Source organism: Pogona vitticeps, chromosome 1, assembly GCF_051106095.1.
Source record: "Pogona vitticeps strain Pit_001003342236 chromosome 1, PviZW2.1, whole genome shotgun sequence".
NCBI classification, from domain to species: Eukaryota; Metazoa; Chordata; class Lepidosauria; order Squamata; family Agamidae; genus Pogona; species Pogona vitticeps.
The window spans coordinates 17,837,232-17,854,507 of record NC_135783.1 but is presented as its reverse complement, the minus strand read 5'-3'; the positions used below and the strand labels follow the sequence as shown (position 1 = coordinate 17,854,507).

At 45.5% G+C, this 17,276-nt stretch overlaps 1 protein-coding gene across 3 annotated transcripts; it reads left to right on the top strand.

The window, feature by feature from the left end:
* The first annotated feature begins 613 nt into the window (after window positions 1-613).
* On the top strand, window positions 614-16,988 carry THUMPD2 (THUMP domain 2 tRNA and snRNA guanosine methyltransferase). Of its 3 annotated transcripts, none has more exons than XM_020794729.3 (10): window positions 614-941; window positions 2,699-2,831; window positions 3,813-4,219; window positions 5,665-5,742; window positions 6,582-6,634; window positions 6,834-6,921; window positions 7,645-7,716; window positions 8,006-8,120; window positions 10,287-10,404; window positions 15,720-16,988. In XM_020794729.3, exons 1-10 carry the CDS (start codon window positions 774-776, stop codon window positions 16,069-16,071), a joined length of 1,584 nt encoding a protein of 527 aa, XP_020650388.3. In that variant the 5' UTR covers window positions 614-773; the 3' UTR covers window positions 16,072-16,988. The 3 variants fall into 3 exon arrangements, with proteins under 3 accessions (XP_020650388.3, XP_072844626.2, XP_072844632.2); XM_072988525.2 differs by lacking the exon at window positions 614-941 and adding an exon at window positions 1,059-1,193; XM_072988531.2 differs by lacking the exons at window positions 614-941; window positions 2,699-2,831 and having other exon boundaries at window positions 3,995-4,219; window positions 5,585-5,742.
* The last annotated feature ends 288 nt before the right edge of the window (window positions 16,989-17,276 follow it).

Here is a 17,276-nt window from a genome sequence, read left to right as displayed (position 1 = left end):
GAAACCATAGAACTCTAGAAGGCTCCAAATGAAAGACAAAGACGTCTGGACCTCCTCTAAACTTCCTTACACTTGATAGAAGCACATGTTCAATTCAATAGGACTTTGTTAGTGTGTACCTTCAAGTTGGAGCCAACTTATAGCGACTCGAATAAGGCTTTCATTCAATATAGACAGTATTACAGTACCCTTGAAATATTTAACTTATCTTCAAAGCCCTTTTAGGGGCGCTACAAGCCGGTTTGGACTTGACAGCACGTTAACTAACTCGGGGAAGGAAACCTCATTGTGCGAAGGAGGGTTGACCCGTAAGGATGATTAGGTCAAGGCTCGCTGGCGCGGTAAAGAAAGAGGCGGGAGAGAAATATGATGGAGCATGCGATCTCCTCAGAAGAGCAGTAATACTGACGGGTCTCTTCCTCAGGTTAAAATCACACTTGGAAGCTGGAATTGATGTATGGGCCAGGTGGGCGGGATATAAATCAAATCAATCAATAAATTAATTAATTAAAAGCTGTCAGCGCAGCGGGAGGGGGGAAACGGTGTGCAGAGCGGTTGGACTACATTTCCCAGGCTGCCCAGGGAGCGTAGATTCTTGGGGAATTCTGGGAGTTGTAGTCCGAAAACGGATACTCATTCAAAAAAGCAAGGACGGTCGCCGGCCCTCCCCGTTCCTGGTATGCAAGAAAGTGGCCTCCAGGAGGACCCGTTTCGAGACACGAGGAAGGGAAACGGAGACACGGTGCAGAAAGCGCCCGTTCTGCGAGACAGCGATGGCTGACGGCGGGCACGGACGGCGGCACAAAGAAGCGGAGGAGGAGGAGGAGGCGGCCGGCGCCGGCTGCGCCCCCGGGGGCTCCCCGCGTTATTTTTGCACCGCCGGGCGCGGGATGGAAGTTTTCCTGCTGCGGGAAGTCCGCGCGCGGCTGGACGCCACGGAGGTGAGCCGGCGCCGGTCTGTCTGGGAGCGATCGGTCGGTGGTTCGGTCCCTCGGGGGTGTCTTTTGGGACTCGGGGCGGCGGAAACCCCCCCAACATACGAAATACACGCAACATCCTTGGAGGGAGGACTTTTTTCAGACGAGAAAAGCTACGCCGTCCTATTAAAAGCCTTATAAGGACGATCGTGACGCCCTCCCAAGTTTCCTTAGAACGGCTGAACTCACGAAGGGGCAGCTTGGTCGTCTGTATAGGTGAAGGCAACCCAGTCTTGTGTATTTTGTATTTAGAAAACAGCCCCCATTTTCTTGGTAAATAATATGCATAGGGTTGCAGCGCCGCAGAACAGTATGTGGTTGTTGTTATGTACTGTTTCTGAGTAATAGTTTTTTTTTTTAAAGTACTGTATGTGAGATGTTGAAGGAGTGCTTGGCCATTGCTACCCCAGTGAGTTTCCATGTTTGAGTGGGGATTTGAACTCAGGTCTCCTGAGTCTTTGCCCATCAGGCCTTCCAGTATACCACTCTATTAGGCATCCTTCAGTCTTGAAAGACTATGGTAATAATCCAGTAAAATAACAGTAGATGGCCGTTTTACAGTACTGTATCTGTGTTACGCGCTGTCAAGTTGGAGCCAACTTATAGCAACCATAATGTGTGATATTTAAAGACTGGGTTTGCCAATCCCCCAGAAATTAGAGTCAAGGCAAATAGGTTTTCATAAATGTTCCGTAGTTAGGGATGAAAAGTGAGTTGGCGGTATTTCTAGATGGCCAAAATATTTTGTGTGTGTATGTGAAAACAATTAAAAGAGACTGCCCAGGGATACCAGACTAATGGACATCAAAATGCCAAGTGAGGCTCATTGTAAGTAAATGTATAAAATAATGTACAGTATAAGAAGCTGTCTTTCCTGAATAAATTAGTAAAGTTGCATGAACTGACAAAAGCAGGTATTATTGTGACATGGCTTGAAGATGATGTCAGCCCAGTGAAGCTCCAGCACCCCTAAGCCACCAATCTTGCCCATTATTTGTTTGGTCTGAAGTTGGTCGTTTCGGGCCATTGCCATGCTCACATACCTTATTTAAGTCTGTAGAAACCATATTTTTAAAAGAAGAGTGGTATTGGCCTGAATAAGATAAAACAGAAATGGCCTAAAATAACCTGTAGCATTTTCTTGAGGCAGGAATTGGCCGCTTCAGACCCTGGCACCTTTTTAACTGGGATTGGGGTAATTGGGATGAGTATGGTCCACCATGACATCTGAGGATGATTATTACATCTGTGGACCTCAGAAAATTTCTAACCACTGGGTCAGAAGACTGTTCTCTTCCTATCCCTTTTCTGAAGAAACACATTTTGGGATGCTCTTATGCTGCTGAACAAGTTACATCCTTTTTTTCAAGAGGGAATAGCAGACAGCTTGCTCCTTGTAGACCATTCCCTCTATCACCATCACAGGGCTATTTCCCACTAAATGACTTCTGGGGAGAAAGTGAGGCGAAGTCATTAAATGCTGATTTGGGGTGAATGTTTTTTAATGAACCCACAGGATTTTATGCACTGCAAGACTTTGGGGGAACTCTTTGGAGGATATAAATCAAATATGTTGTAAGCCACCTAGAGTGGTCAAAACGACCAGATAGGTGGGGTATAAATAAATAAAAAATAATAAATAAATAAATAAATAAATCAAGTAGTTTTGGAAAACATATTTTTCAGATTAATCATGTCATCAGTATACGTTTTTTGTCAAGGTGGATTGTGCATCAGGAAAAGTTTTCTTCACTACCAGCGCTGAGCTGACTAGGTTGAAGAAGCTGAAGTCTGCTGAGCGGTTATTTTTGCTGCTGAATAGATCTCCTCCACTCTCCATCTCTAGAAATAAAGGTAAGAAGATTTTCCTGCCATCTTCTTACTTGGCTAGTACAAGCCTTGCTTATCCAGCTTTCTGTGATAAGGGAACTCACCATGTCCTCCTCCTCTTTGTTAAAAGAGTCAATATGATGTAATTTCCAGATTGGATATGGGTTAACTTGGCTAAAACCACTTCTGAAGCTATGAAGTTCATTTGGCAACTTTGGCCAAGTAACTGTCACCTTCACCTACCTTCCTAGATTAAGAAACTATAATTCTGCTTGGCATTCCTAGGAGGAAAAGCAGGGCATAAGCATGACAGATAAGAATTGTGCTGAGACTTGTTCCACAAACATTGGTGACTTTGTATGACACAGGACAATGCGAACAAGCCGCTGTGCAGTGCCTTAGAACTATGGCAGAGTACAGGTAGATTGCCTCCTTTCAGGCAGGGTTCGATTTAAACCAAATAGATTTACATCACAATTTAAATAAAAACGCTGGGACAATTTAAATGGAATATTTTTTAAAAAAAATTCAAATCATTATTTAAAACAATGTGATTTTTTAAAAAAAATCATTTATTTTTATCTACCCTGTCTCCTTCTACAAAAGAAGATGAAAATATGGTGGGGGGTTTCTGTATTGTGGTGCTGCCAGGTTTCAGATGTTCCATTTCTCAGTGGTGGTAACCTGGGGCCTCAAGAGGACAGCACAAGTGGCTGGATCTTACGTGCAGCCCACCAGCTACCTTGAACCCAACCATGGTGGCATTTTTCCCCATGTCTTAAGACAATGTAGGTGGGTTGCTAGATAATTGGAAGCTTGGCTATATGACAGAGGAGTTTGGAAGCAGCCTTCCATTTTTCTCCCCTGTAGAAACATCCCATGAGGTGGGTATGAGCATTTTAAAATACGAAGTTTCTTGTTCTGCGGTATTAGTACATATGCATATGTGCATGTAAATGTGGGATGACTTGTTCAACTTGAGTATAAATTTTGCTTTTATTTCAGGAAAAGTAATTCATGACATTCATAGACTTGTAAGTGAAGATCCAAGCTGTTGGCTGGATACTGTTGCCGTTTGGCAAAGACTTCATGCTCAGGAGATGAAGCCAGAAGACATGTGTCAGAAATCTCCAGCTTCTAGAAAACGGAAAATGGAAGATGAGGGAAATATCAAACCAAAAAATCAGAAAGGAGAACCAATACAGTCAGTTCCTGCAGAAAGTCAAATAGAGAAGACACAGACATGTGACACATCAGAGGCTCTGAAGGGGAATGTTTTGTCCGAGGATGCGCCCTTTCTAGAAAAAACTCATGAACTTATCCAAGAGAATTCTACTGAGGAAAGCAGTTGCTTCACCTTTAGAGTATCTTGCCGATCCAGTGGAGCACTTGCAAAAATATTTACTGCACAGGTAGGTATTTTAAGAATTCAAGAGTTCTAAAAGTTCTAGAAAATGGAATTCTGACATCTGATAGTCAAATGCAAGCATTGAAAATCATTCAGAAACTGGAAACCTAAAGTTTTCATTAGGAACTCATAATTAGCTATCAGTTGCCCTCCCTATCCCCGCCTCTCAGCTGATCAGCGCTGGGTCTAAGAGTCTTCCGGAGGCTTGCCTAGCAAAAAGCCTCTTAGACCCAGCGCCAATCAGCTGAGAGGGGGGGCAGGAGCAGAGACGACCACAAAATAGCTGCTGGCTCCCTGCTGGTTGCGGAGTCTCTGCTGTTTGGCACTCTTTTTCAGGCTGTTCCGGGGCTACCTGGTAAGTGACTTTTTGCTGACTTTTCCCCCCATAGGCATGCATTAATTAAATTTCAATGCATTCCTATGGGAAACGCGCCTCGCAAGACGAAAAATATCACAAGATGGCCTGTCTTGTGAGGCACCAAAATCTCTCAAAACCCTTTCGTCTTGCGAGTTTTTTGTCCTGTGAGGCATTCGTCTTGCGAGGTACCACTGTACATAAAAGAAAGGAAAATGGATGATGCTGAAAGATAACTTCCCCAGGAACCTGCCATAGGTCAGCTGGAAATCTGATGTCCTTTTTCATTGTCTATATCTAAGTTGATTTCAGAAATACCATTCTGAAGGTTTGATTATAATTCATATGCTCCAAAACAGAGCACTTTCAAATAGATGCCGAAGACAGCAAGAAAGAATCAGTGTGTTCTGTCCTTCTTTTTCTTGCACCGGAGGCTGGATGTCATCATGGCTGCTCTGTCTTTGGATTCAGCAACTCCAGACATGATACTGGGTTGCACCCCAATCCTTCCCCAATGCTTTCCAGCCAGTACGTTCTTCCTGCAGTCTTTCTACGTTTATTTTACCTTTAATGATCCATTATAAGAATAAGTACTTTCCTTTTCTCATTACACAACCAAAATTTTCTAGCTTTCTACATTTTATGAGTGTTCTTTGTCTTTAATACATTTGTTTTAGCATTTCTTTCTAGGTCACTTACTTGACCCAAGAAACTCTTAACATCTCTTCTCAGATCTCTTTTCACAAATTTATTCAGTTTAGATAAAGGGTTGAGATAATGGTTTAGATAAAGGGTTTAAATAGGTATTCTCGAAGACTTAAATAGGGTTGCAGGAAGCAATTCCTTGTTTTGTATACTAGAAACATCCAGGAAGTATGGATGATGTTCTCTTGGGTCTACTGATCTCAGTGAAATTCAATTTAAAATAAACATAGGCAGGGTGGACTCTTAAGATGTACAGTTTTGGCCTGCCTCATTAAAAACATCCAGCCTAACCTCTTTGTTTTTCCTCAGCTATTTCAGGTTGCAAGGATCCATTCATGAGGCCATCAACCGAAGTATCCATTACATTTGAGTGGTGTTTTTCTTTTCAGGACTTGGGGAGAATAATTGGAATAGCCCTCATGAAGAGTTTTGGATGGAAAGCAGACTTGAGAAATCCTGACATAGAGGTAACAAACAAACACAGTGAATTAAAGTGTTAGAAGCACTGGTCATTGCCTTACCCAAAGCCCATGCAGCTTAAGTGTACTGGAAGGGGGAATTTTTTTCTCATGAAATCAAGAAAGAAAATAGTGCCTTACAGGGAGCTCAGCCAATGATTCTTTCAAACTTAGTATCCAGTTTTTAGCAAGTTCAAGGGTGGAACTAAAAGTCAAAAGGGATTATCAAGTAGGGACAGGATTTTCAAATTTTTTTGTGCTGTTGGTCTCAACATTTGCCCAAAATTCCCCCAGCAGAATTCTAGGAGCTGTAGTAATGGCCGCGGATGACCCGAAATGGCCCCCCGCAGCGTTTTCGCGACCTTGGTAAGCAAGGGGAGGGCGCGAAAACACTGACGGGGTCATTTCGGGTCATCTGGCGGCCATTTTGGAGCCGCCGATCAGCTGTTCGGCAGCTCCAAAATGGCCGCCGGACGCCCCAATCGTCGCAAAGCGAGTGCGGCAATTGGGGCAGCTCCGTATAGCGATCCCCAAAAAGGGATCGCTATACGGATTCTTCGTTATACGGTGCGCTCGTTAAGCGAGGCACCGCTGTATAACCCCAATACGATGACATATTTTGAAATCCAGTTTACCAGTTGTAATAAATATATTTGAAAAGGCCATTTAGATAGCACTTCTTTATTTCTCCAGTTTAACCATGCAATTATATGCATATCCGCTTATAAGTGAGTCCCATGGAATTTGTTATGACTTTCCTCAAATAGATATGTGTAGGACGGCAGAGTAGATAAACTGAAACCAAAAATTAAAGTAACTCTTCAGTGTAACTTTTTGTTGCCTTTCAGATCTTTGTCCACCTAAATGATCTTTACACTGTGATTGGGATACCTGTTTTCAGGTATTGTGTTTAAATACAGTATACATATTACTGAGTGACTGTTTGGGTAAGAGTTGAATTTGGGGAGGTGGAAATATTTCTGGGAAAGGGATGGGCATCTTGAGCAGTTCACTGTACACTGAAGTTTTTTAATCAGATGTTACACCATTATATTTGAAATGTGGCCTATATTTTACCTAAGCATGTATGTTGTTTCCAGACTTCCCTTGGCTAGCAGAGTATATATCAAAACTGCTGGATTGCGATCTACTGTTGCTTGGGCTATGGCATCTCTTGCTGAAATCAAGGTAATATGTGTATTTGTTCTGTTTGTAGGGAAACAGCTATGGGAATTTGCCAGGATTTTACCCCTGAAAGTACTTTAAATGAGGGTGAGAGTTGATGTAATGTAGTGTTGAAGGCAGTGATGATTGTTTTACATGAGACCTCATAGTTTCAAATCCTGCCATACAGCCTTAGAGAGGAGCAGTTGGACTCAGTCTGTTTTTATGTGATGATGAGATATGATAATGGTTGCCGGGAGCTGCTATCACTGAGGCATATGGGAAAGAAATCCAATATTAAGAGGTACTATATAGATACAAAATATTATTTGAAGAGAATGGACTACATTATTTCAATACTAATATTATTATTATTATTATTATTATTATTATTATTATTATTATTATTATTATTATTATTATTATTATTATTATTATTAATTTCTTCTGTGAAATTATTCATGTATGCAAAATCAATGATCATTTATCACTGATCCTAACAATGATGATTTTAGACTACTCTGAAATCCCTGGTTTTCTAGGTCAAGTCTCTGATATGTAAAGCTCAGAAGCGGCTTCTTGTTTGCTTTAATGTGACTACATAGCTGAGGTGGGGGCTGTGTGGCCACTAGATGTTGCTAGAGACTGCACCAGACATTCCACCTACCTGGCATAGTCAGTGGTAAGGGAAGATGATGTGTCTCCCAGTGATCTCACAACTGCTTGCGTTTTTTCCTTTCTTCACAGACTGGTGCCTTTGTATTGGATCCTACTTGTGGTCTTGGAACACTACTTCTAGAGGCTGCCACTGAGTGGCCTGTAAGTTGCTTCTAAATAACAGTTGTGGTGATCTGCCATTTCTTGTGATTATCGTTGCTAAATAAAGACTCTCTCACTGTAGCGACAGTGATGAAAACTCTGCTTCTAAATTACATGGCAGAGGTTTCTGAGCTTTTAGCTTAGTAGCTCACTTTCAAACCACTCAGGTAGCTTGTGATTCTGCACTTGGTTTTGTTTTTGAAAGGCAAGCGTACCTCACTGTCACTGACTGACTATATCTTTATAACTTGGATTTTTCTCCCCGTGTCCCTCTTTTTTTCCTCTTCAGAATGTGCATTATTTAGGAGTTGACATAAGTGATTCACAGTTACAAGGGGCCTATTCAAATATTAAAGCTGCAAGCCTGATGGATAAGATCCAGTTATTGAAAGCTTCTGCAACAGGTAACAGTTTGCAAGATCTTTAGGTGGTAAAGTAGACATCAAGGGTTGCTTGTTTCCTGTTTTGTTTATCCATAGGATAGACAGGATATCAGATAGCTTGCAGATGTTTCCTTTATGGACCAACCGTGTTGGGCAAGCTCAGCTTTCAAGTTTGAAAGCAATTTGAAAGCTTGACTTGATCAAACTTATTACAGTGGTGCCTCGCTAGACGATGATAATCCGTTCCACTGAAATCGCTGTTTAGCGAAATCATTGTCTAGCGACAAGCATTTCCCCATTGGAATGCATTGAAACCTGTTTAATGCGTTCCAATGGGGAAGAATCGTCGTTGTCTAGCAAAGATCAGCCATAGGAAAGCCGCTTTGCAAACCGCTGATCAGCTGTTTAAATAGCTGTCTTGCGAAGCTTAGGTCCCAAAAACACCTGTTTCGCGAGCGCGGAGGAAGCTGTCAAAATCGTTGTCTAGCGAAAATTGGTTTGCGAAGCAGGGACCAAACATTGTCCAGCGAAATTCCCCCCTAGGAATCACTGTTTTGCGAATCGCTATAGCGATCACAAAAAGTCAATGTCTAGTGAAAAAACTGTCATGCGGGGTAACTGTCTAGCGAGGCACCACTGTATCTGAATTATGCTTGGGTCCCTTCAGAACTGATGCCGAAAGAAGACAGCAGTGTTGTCTCAGAGAGTTAAGGTGCTTTTGTAAGAGATGCTGCTGTTTGTGATATGGACATATCCCATTTTTGCCTTTGGTAAACATCTCCACCATCCTGTGTTGTCAAGTCAGTTCTGACTTACGGCAACCCCTTTCAGAATTTTCCAGGTAGAGAATACATTCCAGATTTGCCATTCTCTTATTTTGGAGCTGCCCAGGGACTGTGCAGTTTGCCCAAGGCCACACAAGCTGGTTCTGCTTACAGAAAGCCCAATACAGTATCAAAATCCCAATTTCTGGCTCTGCAGCCAGATAACTAAACTGCTGACAAGTGTTGCAAAAAACATGTTTGACTAGAGATGGCAGTGGGACAAAAGAAATGTGTGTCTGAGAAGTGATATGTCACTTAAATCACTTTTCCTTCTTAAGAGCCTTGGTTTTCAGCTTAACATAGCAAACATTCATGTTGACAAGGAGATGTTCATTTGAGAACAGATTGATTTCGTTCCTGGGTTTTATCTCATTATTCCTATCATTTGGTTCCTAATAGTGTGATTCTAAAGCTTGTTTCAGCTGGTAAAATGCCCCTTGATTTATTTGATTTGATTTATACCCGCCAATCTGGCCTAAAAGGAAAACTATTCATAGGATAACTCCCACTAATGGAGGGGTGTGTGGCACTCTCAGATTCTGCTATAGTTCCCCAAAAATATGCATGAAACAGGAGAACGGTTGAAAATTGTTCTCCATCTGCCAAAGGAATCCTTGGCTGGTCAAGAGAAAGTGTTGTGAGGGTCCAAGCTAAAGCTAAAGTGTTAAAATTTGTGGTTAACAAAAGTTCTGTGAGTGGGCACATTAATTTTTTTTTGTATCCTTACTCTGTATCCAGGAATGGCTTATGATTCAAGTTGTGGGGGAGTGCCTTAACTTAGAATTTTTGAATTGGGTACCTCCTGCTGAGACCATAGGCAACCGAAGCCTGAAACACTGAGATTTTTTCTAGACCTCTTAAAAGAAAACAAGATTCTGTAACATCAGCACTTTCTGGACTGTGCCCATTCACAAGAAAATATTAGTTACGAATGCATTTTTTCCATCCGAATTGTTCATGTAGTATAAGGCTTGGTAGTGAATCATTTCACAAATCAAATTACTAATGACCATAAGTCTGCTTTTCTGGACACAGACTACCAGCTTGTTCTTTAATTTCTGAACTCTAGAGAATATAATATGAGGGTATTTTATTGAAAAAGATTATTTAAACCAGGATATTTGTCAGACCAGCTCAGCATAGAACTGCCAACTTGTGGGCAAATACAAAGTTCTTTCAGGCATGCCTCTTGCTATTTCACTGAATATCAGCCCTTTGTGGTGGTTTGTGGCTGGCAAATGTTCGTTGTTTTGGTCAATAAGAAAGAATAATAACTGAGAATATGACTCCTAAGGAGGAATCTGCTAAATGTTCCAACTATGCCTTAAATCATGTTCCATTTAATTGTGTAATACCTTTGTAGCACTGCCATTGACTTCGGAAAGCATTGACATTGCGTTGGCAGACATTCCCTTTGGAAAGAAGTTCAAAATAACAAAAGACATGGAGTTAATTCCAGATATTCTTCAAGAACTTGAAAGGTATGTGTATTGTCTTCTCTGAAAAACAAAAACTGATATTAAGGCCTGGGATCTAATGGTACGCAAGCCAATCAAAGACAAGCTGTTGTTGTTAGTTACGCTTCGCTAAGACTAAGTTAAAAGCAATCTGAGTTCATTGCAGTTATTTTATGTATATGAGGTAATGTCAAGCAAGAGTAGAAAAATAATAGCTCAAAAGGGCAATATGTGGTTATAAAACACTTCCCTGAGAGTCAAGTTGAACTATATAGTTAGCATAACAGGTGTTCCCTTAAGTGGTGAAGGGCAGTTGTTTGTCATAGCACATGATTTCCTCACCTGCGTATCTTGTATTATGATTATTTATGTGTAGTCATTGCTATCTGATAAGCATGCTAGCTGATGGCATATATTTGAGCCAATAACCACCGTTTCAGGGGAAATGGGTTAGTCCTTGGTAGTATGCTTTCCCTTTAGCATCTAATTTGACCTTCTAATTTGCAAGAAATAAAGAGTGACATGGATTGAGAACTTCTGCAGAACAGAGGTGCTACTAATTAAACTAATCAGTAACAGAGGTGTTACTGCTGGCACCAGTGTGGGAAGGAGGTAGCTTTAAATATAGGCCAGGTGCTTTCTCCAGTGTTTTGCATTTTGGCCTTGTGCTGAGAACAGCCCTTTCATCCATAACTGGAGCGTGTTCTGCTATCTTCAGACCAGTCTGTCCTAACACTACCCAATTATTTTTCTTTCTTTGCAAACTAAAAGCTGCACATGATCCCTCCTGTCACACACCCCTTAAGATTTTCACTGGCAAGCTTTTTCTCAGTATGACTTCTTGTTACTGTTTTGTGTCATCAAATCACTTCTGGGATGTACCATTCTTTTATTCACAAATTCTCCAAGAATTCTCGAGGCAGAATTTTGGGTGTTCCAAGCTACAAACACACACTTGCAGATACAGTGGTGCCTCGTATAACGAGTGCCCCGTTTAACGACGAATTCGCATAGCGATGGCAAAAATGCCATCGCTTTTGCGATCGTATAACGAAGGTGCCTATGGGGAAAAATCGCTTTGCGATGTTTTCCCCGTAGGCACCATTTTCCCCCAGCTGAGCGGCGGGAGCCTCCAAAGGAGCGCTCCCGCCACTCAGCTGGGGGAAAATGCCCGCGGTGGCCTTGGAAGGACCCTTCCGAAGGGTCCTTTCGAGGCCACCGCGGGGGGAGGGTGGGGGGATGCGATGCCTGTCAGGCATCCTGGGCTCGGATCCCACCCGCCGCCGGTTACCCAGCCTTGGGTAACCGGCGGCGGGTGGGATACAAGCCCGGGATGCCTGAAAGGCATCCGGATCCCCCCGCTCTCCCACTCTCCCCCCCGCCGCCTTGGATCGGACCCGCAGGGGCTAGCCCTGCCATGGCTGGACTCCCAAGGCAGCGCGGGGCGGCGGGGACAGGGGGGAGGGGTCCCGAAGCCTTCGGGATCCCTCCCCCACCCTGTCCCCTTGGCTGGCAGCCACCCTTCGCTGCTTTCCCCAGCCTGGATCGGGCTCCTGGGAGTCCGATCTCGGCTAGGAAAGGCAGCGCGGGGCGGCGGGGACAGGGGGGAGGGGTCCCGAAGCCTTCGGGATTCCCCCTCCTCCCTGTCCCCTTAGCTGGCAGCCACCCCTCGCTGCTTTCCCCAGCCTGGATCGGGCTCCTGGGAGTCTGATCTCGGCTAGGAAAGGCAGCGCGGGGCGGCGGGGACAGGGGGGAGGGGTCCTGAAGCCTTCGGGATTCCCCCTCCTCCCTGTCCCCTTAGCTGGCAGCCACCCCTCGCTGCTTTCCCCAGCCTGGATCGGGCTCCTGGGAGTCTGATCCCGGCTAGGAAAGGCAGCGCGGGGCGGCGGGGACAGGGAGGAGGGGTCCCGAAGCCTTCGGGATTCCCCCTCCTCCCTGTCCCCTTAGCTGGCAGCCACCCCTCGCTGCTTTCCCCAGCCTGGATCGGGCTCCTGGGAGTCCGATCTCGGCTAGGAAAGACAGCGCGGGGCGGCGGGGACAGGGGGGAGGGGTCCCGAAGCCTTCGGGATTCCCCCTCCTCCCTGTCCCCTTAGCTGGCAGCCACCCCTCGCTGCTTTCCCCAGCCTGGATCAGGCTCCTGGGAGTCTGATCTCGGCTAGGAAAGGCAGCGCGGGGCGGCGGGGACAGGGAGGAGGGGTCCCGAAGCCTTCGGGATTCCCCCTCCTCCCTGTCCCCTTAGCTGGCAGCCACCCCTCGCTGCTTTCCCCAGCCTGGATCGGGCTCCTGGGAGTCTGATCTCGGCTAGGACAGGCAGCGCGGGGCGGCGGGGACAGGGAGGAGGGGTCCCGAAGCCTTCGGGATTCCCCCTCCTCCCTGTCCCCTTAGCTGGCAGCCACCCCTCGCTGCTTTCCCCAGCCTGGATCGGGCTCCTGGGAGTCCGATCTCGGCTAGGAAAGGCAGCGCGGGGCGGCGGGGACAGGGGGGAGGGGTCCCGAAGCCTTCGGGATTCCCCCTCCTCCCTGTCCCCTTAGCTGGCAGCCACCCCTCGCTGCTTTCCCCAGCCTGGATCAGGCTCCTGGGAGTCCGATCTCGGCTAGGAAAGGCAGCGCGGGGCGGCGGGGACAGGGAGGAGGTGTCCTGAAGCCTTCGGGATCCCCCTCCACCCTGTCCCCTTAGCTGGCAGCCACCCCTCGCTGCTTTCCCCAGCCTGGATCGGGCTCCTGGGAGTCCGATCTCGGCTAGGAAAGGCAGCGCGGGGCGGCGGGGACAGGGAGGAGGGGTCCCGAAGCCTTCGGGATTCCCCCTCCTCCCTGTCCCCTTAGCTGGCAGCCACCCCTCGCTGCTTTCCCCAGCCTGGATCGGGCTCCTGGGAGTCCGATCTCGGCTAGGAAAGGCAGCGCGGGGCGGCGGGGACAGGGAGGAGGGGTCCCGAAGCCTTCGGGATTCCCCCTCCTCCCTGTCCCCTTAGCTGGCAGCCACCCCTCGCTGCTTTCCCCAGCCTGGATCGGGCTCCTGGGAGTCCGATCTCGGCTAGGAAAGGCAGCGCGGGGCGGCGGGGACAGGGAGGAGGGGTCCCGAAGCCTTCGGGATTCCCCCTCCTCCCTGTCCCCTTAGCTGGCAGCCACCCCTCGCTGCTTTCCCCAGCCTGGATCGGGCTCCTGGGAGTCCGATCTCGGCTAGGAAAGGCAGCGCGGGGCGGCGGGGACAGGGAGGAGGGGTCCCGAAGCCTTCGGGATTCCCCCTCCTCCCTGTCCCCTTAGCTGGCAGCCACCCCTCGCTGCTTTCCCCAGCCTGGATCGGGCTCCTGGGAGTCTGATCTCGGCTAGGAAAGGCAGCGCGGGGCGGCGGGGACAGGGAGGAGGGGTCCCGAAGCCTTCGGGATTCCCCCTCCTCCCTGTCCCCTTAGCTGGCAGCCACCCCTCGCTGCTTTCCCCAGCCTGGATCGGGCTCCTGGGAGTCCGATCTCGGCTAGGAAAGGCAGCGCGGGGCGGCGGGGACAGGGTGGAGGGGTCCTGAAGGCTTCCAGGCTTTTGCCTGGAAGCCTTCGGGATCCCCCACCCACCCTGTCCCTGCCAGTTTTTAGTCCATTGGAACGCATTAACCAGGTTTTAATGCGTTTCAATGGACTTTTTAATTTCACTTTACGATGTTTCCGTATAGCGATGTTAATCCTGGAACGGATTAACGTCGCTATACGGGGCACCACTGTACGTTCATTTCACTCATCAGCCCCTTCTGGGCCTTATTTTCTGTTCCAACACTTCATGGGAGGAAGCTGCTGCAGTGCTTCTGGGTGGTGATGAGACGGTCTTTAGGAAGTGCCCTCCTACAGAGCATAAAGACGAGACTAACCCCCCCCCCCCGAAGCATTGCAGCAGTACCCTGCCAGGAAGCATCAGGGCACAAAATAAGGCCTAGAAGTGTCCTCGGCCTTCCTCCAGGTGAGTGAAAGCATCTGTGCATGGGTGTTTGTGAGCTAGAACTCCCAGAATTCTGCCCAGGGAATTCTTGGAAGTTCTGGCATCTGGAGTTTTTTTTTTTAATCCTGAACAGCACATCCTTAGTCACTTCTGACTTAGGTGGCCCTGTGGATTAAGGGCTTGTGCAAACTATAGGCCGTGACTTTTATTGAGTCAATTCATCTCTTATTTGGTCTTCCGCTTTTCCTGCTGTCTTCCCTTTTTCTTAGCATTATTGTCTTTTTCAGTCTTGTATTCTTATGTGTCTGGAATATGATAGTCTCATTCTAGTAATTTTTGCTTCTAGTGAGAGTTGAGGGTTGATTTGATCTAGAATCTACTTACTCTCTTTCTGGCACTCCATGGTATTTGTAAAGCCTTTCCACTGCCTATTTAGATACAGTATATCTAAATAGATTTTTATTAGATTATTTTTCCTTTTTTTGTTTTTGGGTTTTGTATAAATAAAACCTTTTATTTCTACAACTTTCCAATGAATCATTTAAAAAAATAATTTTCTTTGCCCAGCTTTCACATTAGTATACTGTAATGATGTCATTGACAGAGGGTGATTTTTGGTAATCAAAAATGTACTACTTCTGTCCTATGGCTTTACTGACTCCTATGTAATCCCATGGGAACCATGGGCAGAACCATGGACAGAAACCCTAGCAGAGCTCCCTTGTATATTTAATTACCAAGAATCTTCCCCTGCTGGTAATGTTGCCCAGAGGTAGCAGTTTTTGGTAATGAAAGACTTCCTCCTTCAGTCCTCTAGCTTCATGACTTCCATGCAATTAAAATGATTAAACTGGAATCTGAAAAGCTATGAGAAAGCAGAAGGTTTTAATTACAAAAAATTCCTCCCTGCTGGTGACATTACTATTACAAAAATAAATCTTGTGTGTTTAGTCGTTTAGTCGTGTCCGACTCTTCGTGACCCCATGGACCAGAGCACGCCAGGCCCTCCTGTCTTCTACTGCCTCCCGGAGTTGTGTCAGGTTCATGTTGGTTGCTTCGCAGACACTGTCCAGCCATCTCATAAATCTTATACCACCTTAAAGGCTAATAAGTTCTGTTTGGCATAAGCTTCCGTGGACTGTAGTCCACTTCTTTAAATGCAAAATGTGCAAGATCTGAAGTGTCTTCATATTGCATCCAATGGACTAGACTACAGTCCATGAAAACTTTCATCAAATGAAACTTGTCTTTCAGATGATATTAATACTTTTCATTCTTTTTACAGCAACAGACTGAAATGGCTACCTTCTTGGAAAGAATTACAAAGTAGTCTGTACACTGAAACACTCCTGCAAGAATGTGAATATATGGAAAGCAAGCAAAAGTATATGGGAGTAACAGCTCTCTTGTTATTTTCAGGGTGCTCTGTGCTGGAGGAACTGCTGTGCTGTTACTTAGTCAAGAGCTGTACAAGCGCCTCTCCAATAACGTGGCTAGTGATCCTGATTCTAACGTTCGCATCACTGTAGAATCTGCTAATGATTGCACCAAAAGTACCATCATGTCAGTCAAGTCAAACCCTGAAGAAGAAAGTTGCAGCCCCTGCACTGCTCCATCATCAGCTCAAGAGGGAGAGCAAGAACAGATTGTCAGGAAAAGAACAACTCTTGGCTCTCTGATGCTGATGGAATCCATCAAAGTTAGTCTAGGTAGAACAGATGCATTTATATGCAAATATAAAAAGCTAACTGCAAGCCTTACAAAAAGGTAGCAGCAATCAGAATATGGAGTTGGGACAATTTTGCACGGGGGGACTTGATTTTGGAAGTCAGCCCTGTACTACCTGTTGCAGTGCCATTGCGTCCCAAAAGCTGTAGGCCTAGAAGGGAAATCCTGCTTTCACACCCCAAAGAGCCACTGGAATGCTAACAGTACTGGGCTAAATAAACTGATGTTTCAACTCATTGTAAAGCAGATTCTGACACTGCATTGCACTACTAGAAAGGATCATTGTGCTATATTTTGTGTGTGGTTTTGTTGACATATGCAGTTCAGATGACTACAGTGCAAACATTTTGGGCTTTTTAAAGAAGAGTAACTTCTGTATCCGGCTGATAGTAGTGTCCAGAACTCCTGATTTCCCCCCCCCCTCCCAGCCCTTCTCCTTTACTTTAAATAACTTCCCAGAATTACCCACCCTGATCAGTTATCTGTGCTATGGTGCCTGCTAGGCTTGGTTGTTATGGTGTGTTATATACATGAGGCTTTCATGTGAAACTTACAGAAGAGTTCACAATACAGCTGCTAGCGAAGACTGGCCTGGAAGACAATATTCTGCCACTTTTGAAATCACTTTCTGGGCCAGCATTCCTTTTTCTGAACACAGTCCAAAGCAATAAGGTTTACCTTTTAAAGTCTCCAGAGGTTTGGGACACCAGTTCCTGAAGGGTGCTGTTTTCCTGCATAGATGTACTAGAACTTTGGGTAGCAGCTCTCTTGGGCCATTGACGGAATGCTTTCCCCAGGGGAGGCTTATGTAATGGTCACCTCTATTTCTTTTTAGTGGCAGCTGAGCATCTCTTTGGATACTAGCTGCATTATTTAATCTAATGGATCAACCTTTGTTTTCATGTTACGTTTTTTAAATTCGCTTGTTATATATCAATTATATACATACATCCCCGTATACGAATCAGAGTTAAACTTCTTTGTAGAAAACAGCTGAGTACTGTTTGCGGGTATTTTTTCCCTTATCAATGTCGTTTGAAAAGTTAATGTCCAGAATAAGTGTTAATTACGCCCACCAGTGAAACTCTTCTGGCAAAACGTTTAGTTTGGCAAGCTGCCAGATGTTAAGAAGCTGGAAAATTGGCATTTCCTGTTGCATACCAATTCTGTGATTTGTCACATGATTGCAAAGGATTTATATCGTATGGACTACATCATGATTAGATTTAAAAGACAATATGTTTTGTG

Excerpts from the sequence above, each read along its gene's own strand:
- THUMPD2 (XM_020794729.3), top strand. The coding sequence starts at position 774 with ATGGCTGACGGCGGGCACGGACGGCGGCACAAAGAAGCGGAGGAGGAG. Across the intron at positions 5,743-6,581 it reads TGAGAAATCCTGACATAGAG|ATCTTTGTCCACCTAAATGA; the intron begins GTAACAAACAAA and ends GTTGCCTTTCAG. Across the intron at positions 6,635-6,833 it reads ATTGGGATACCTGTTTTCAG|ACTTCCCTTGGCTAGCAGAG; the intron begins GTATTGTGTTTA and ends TGTTGTTTCCAG.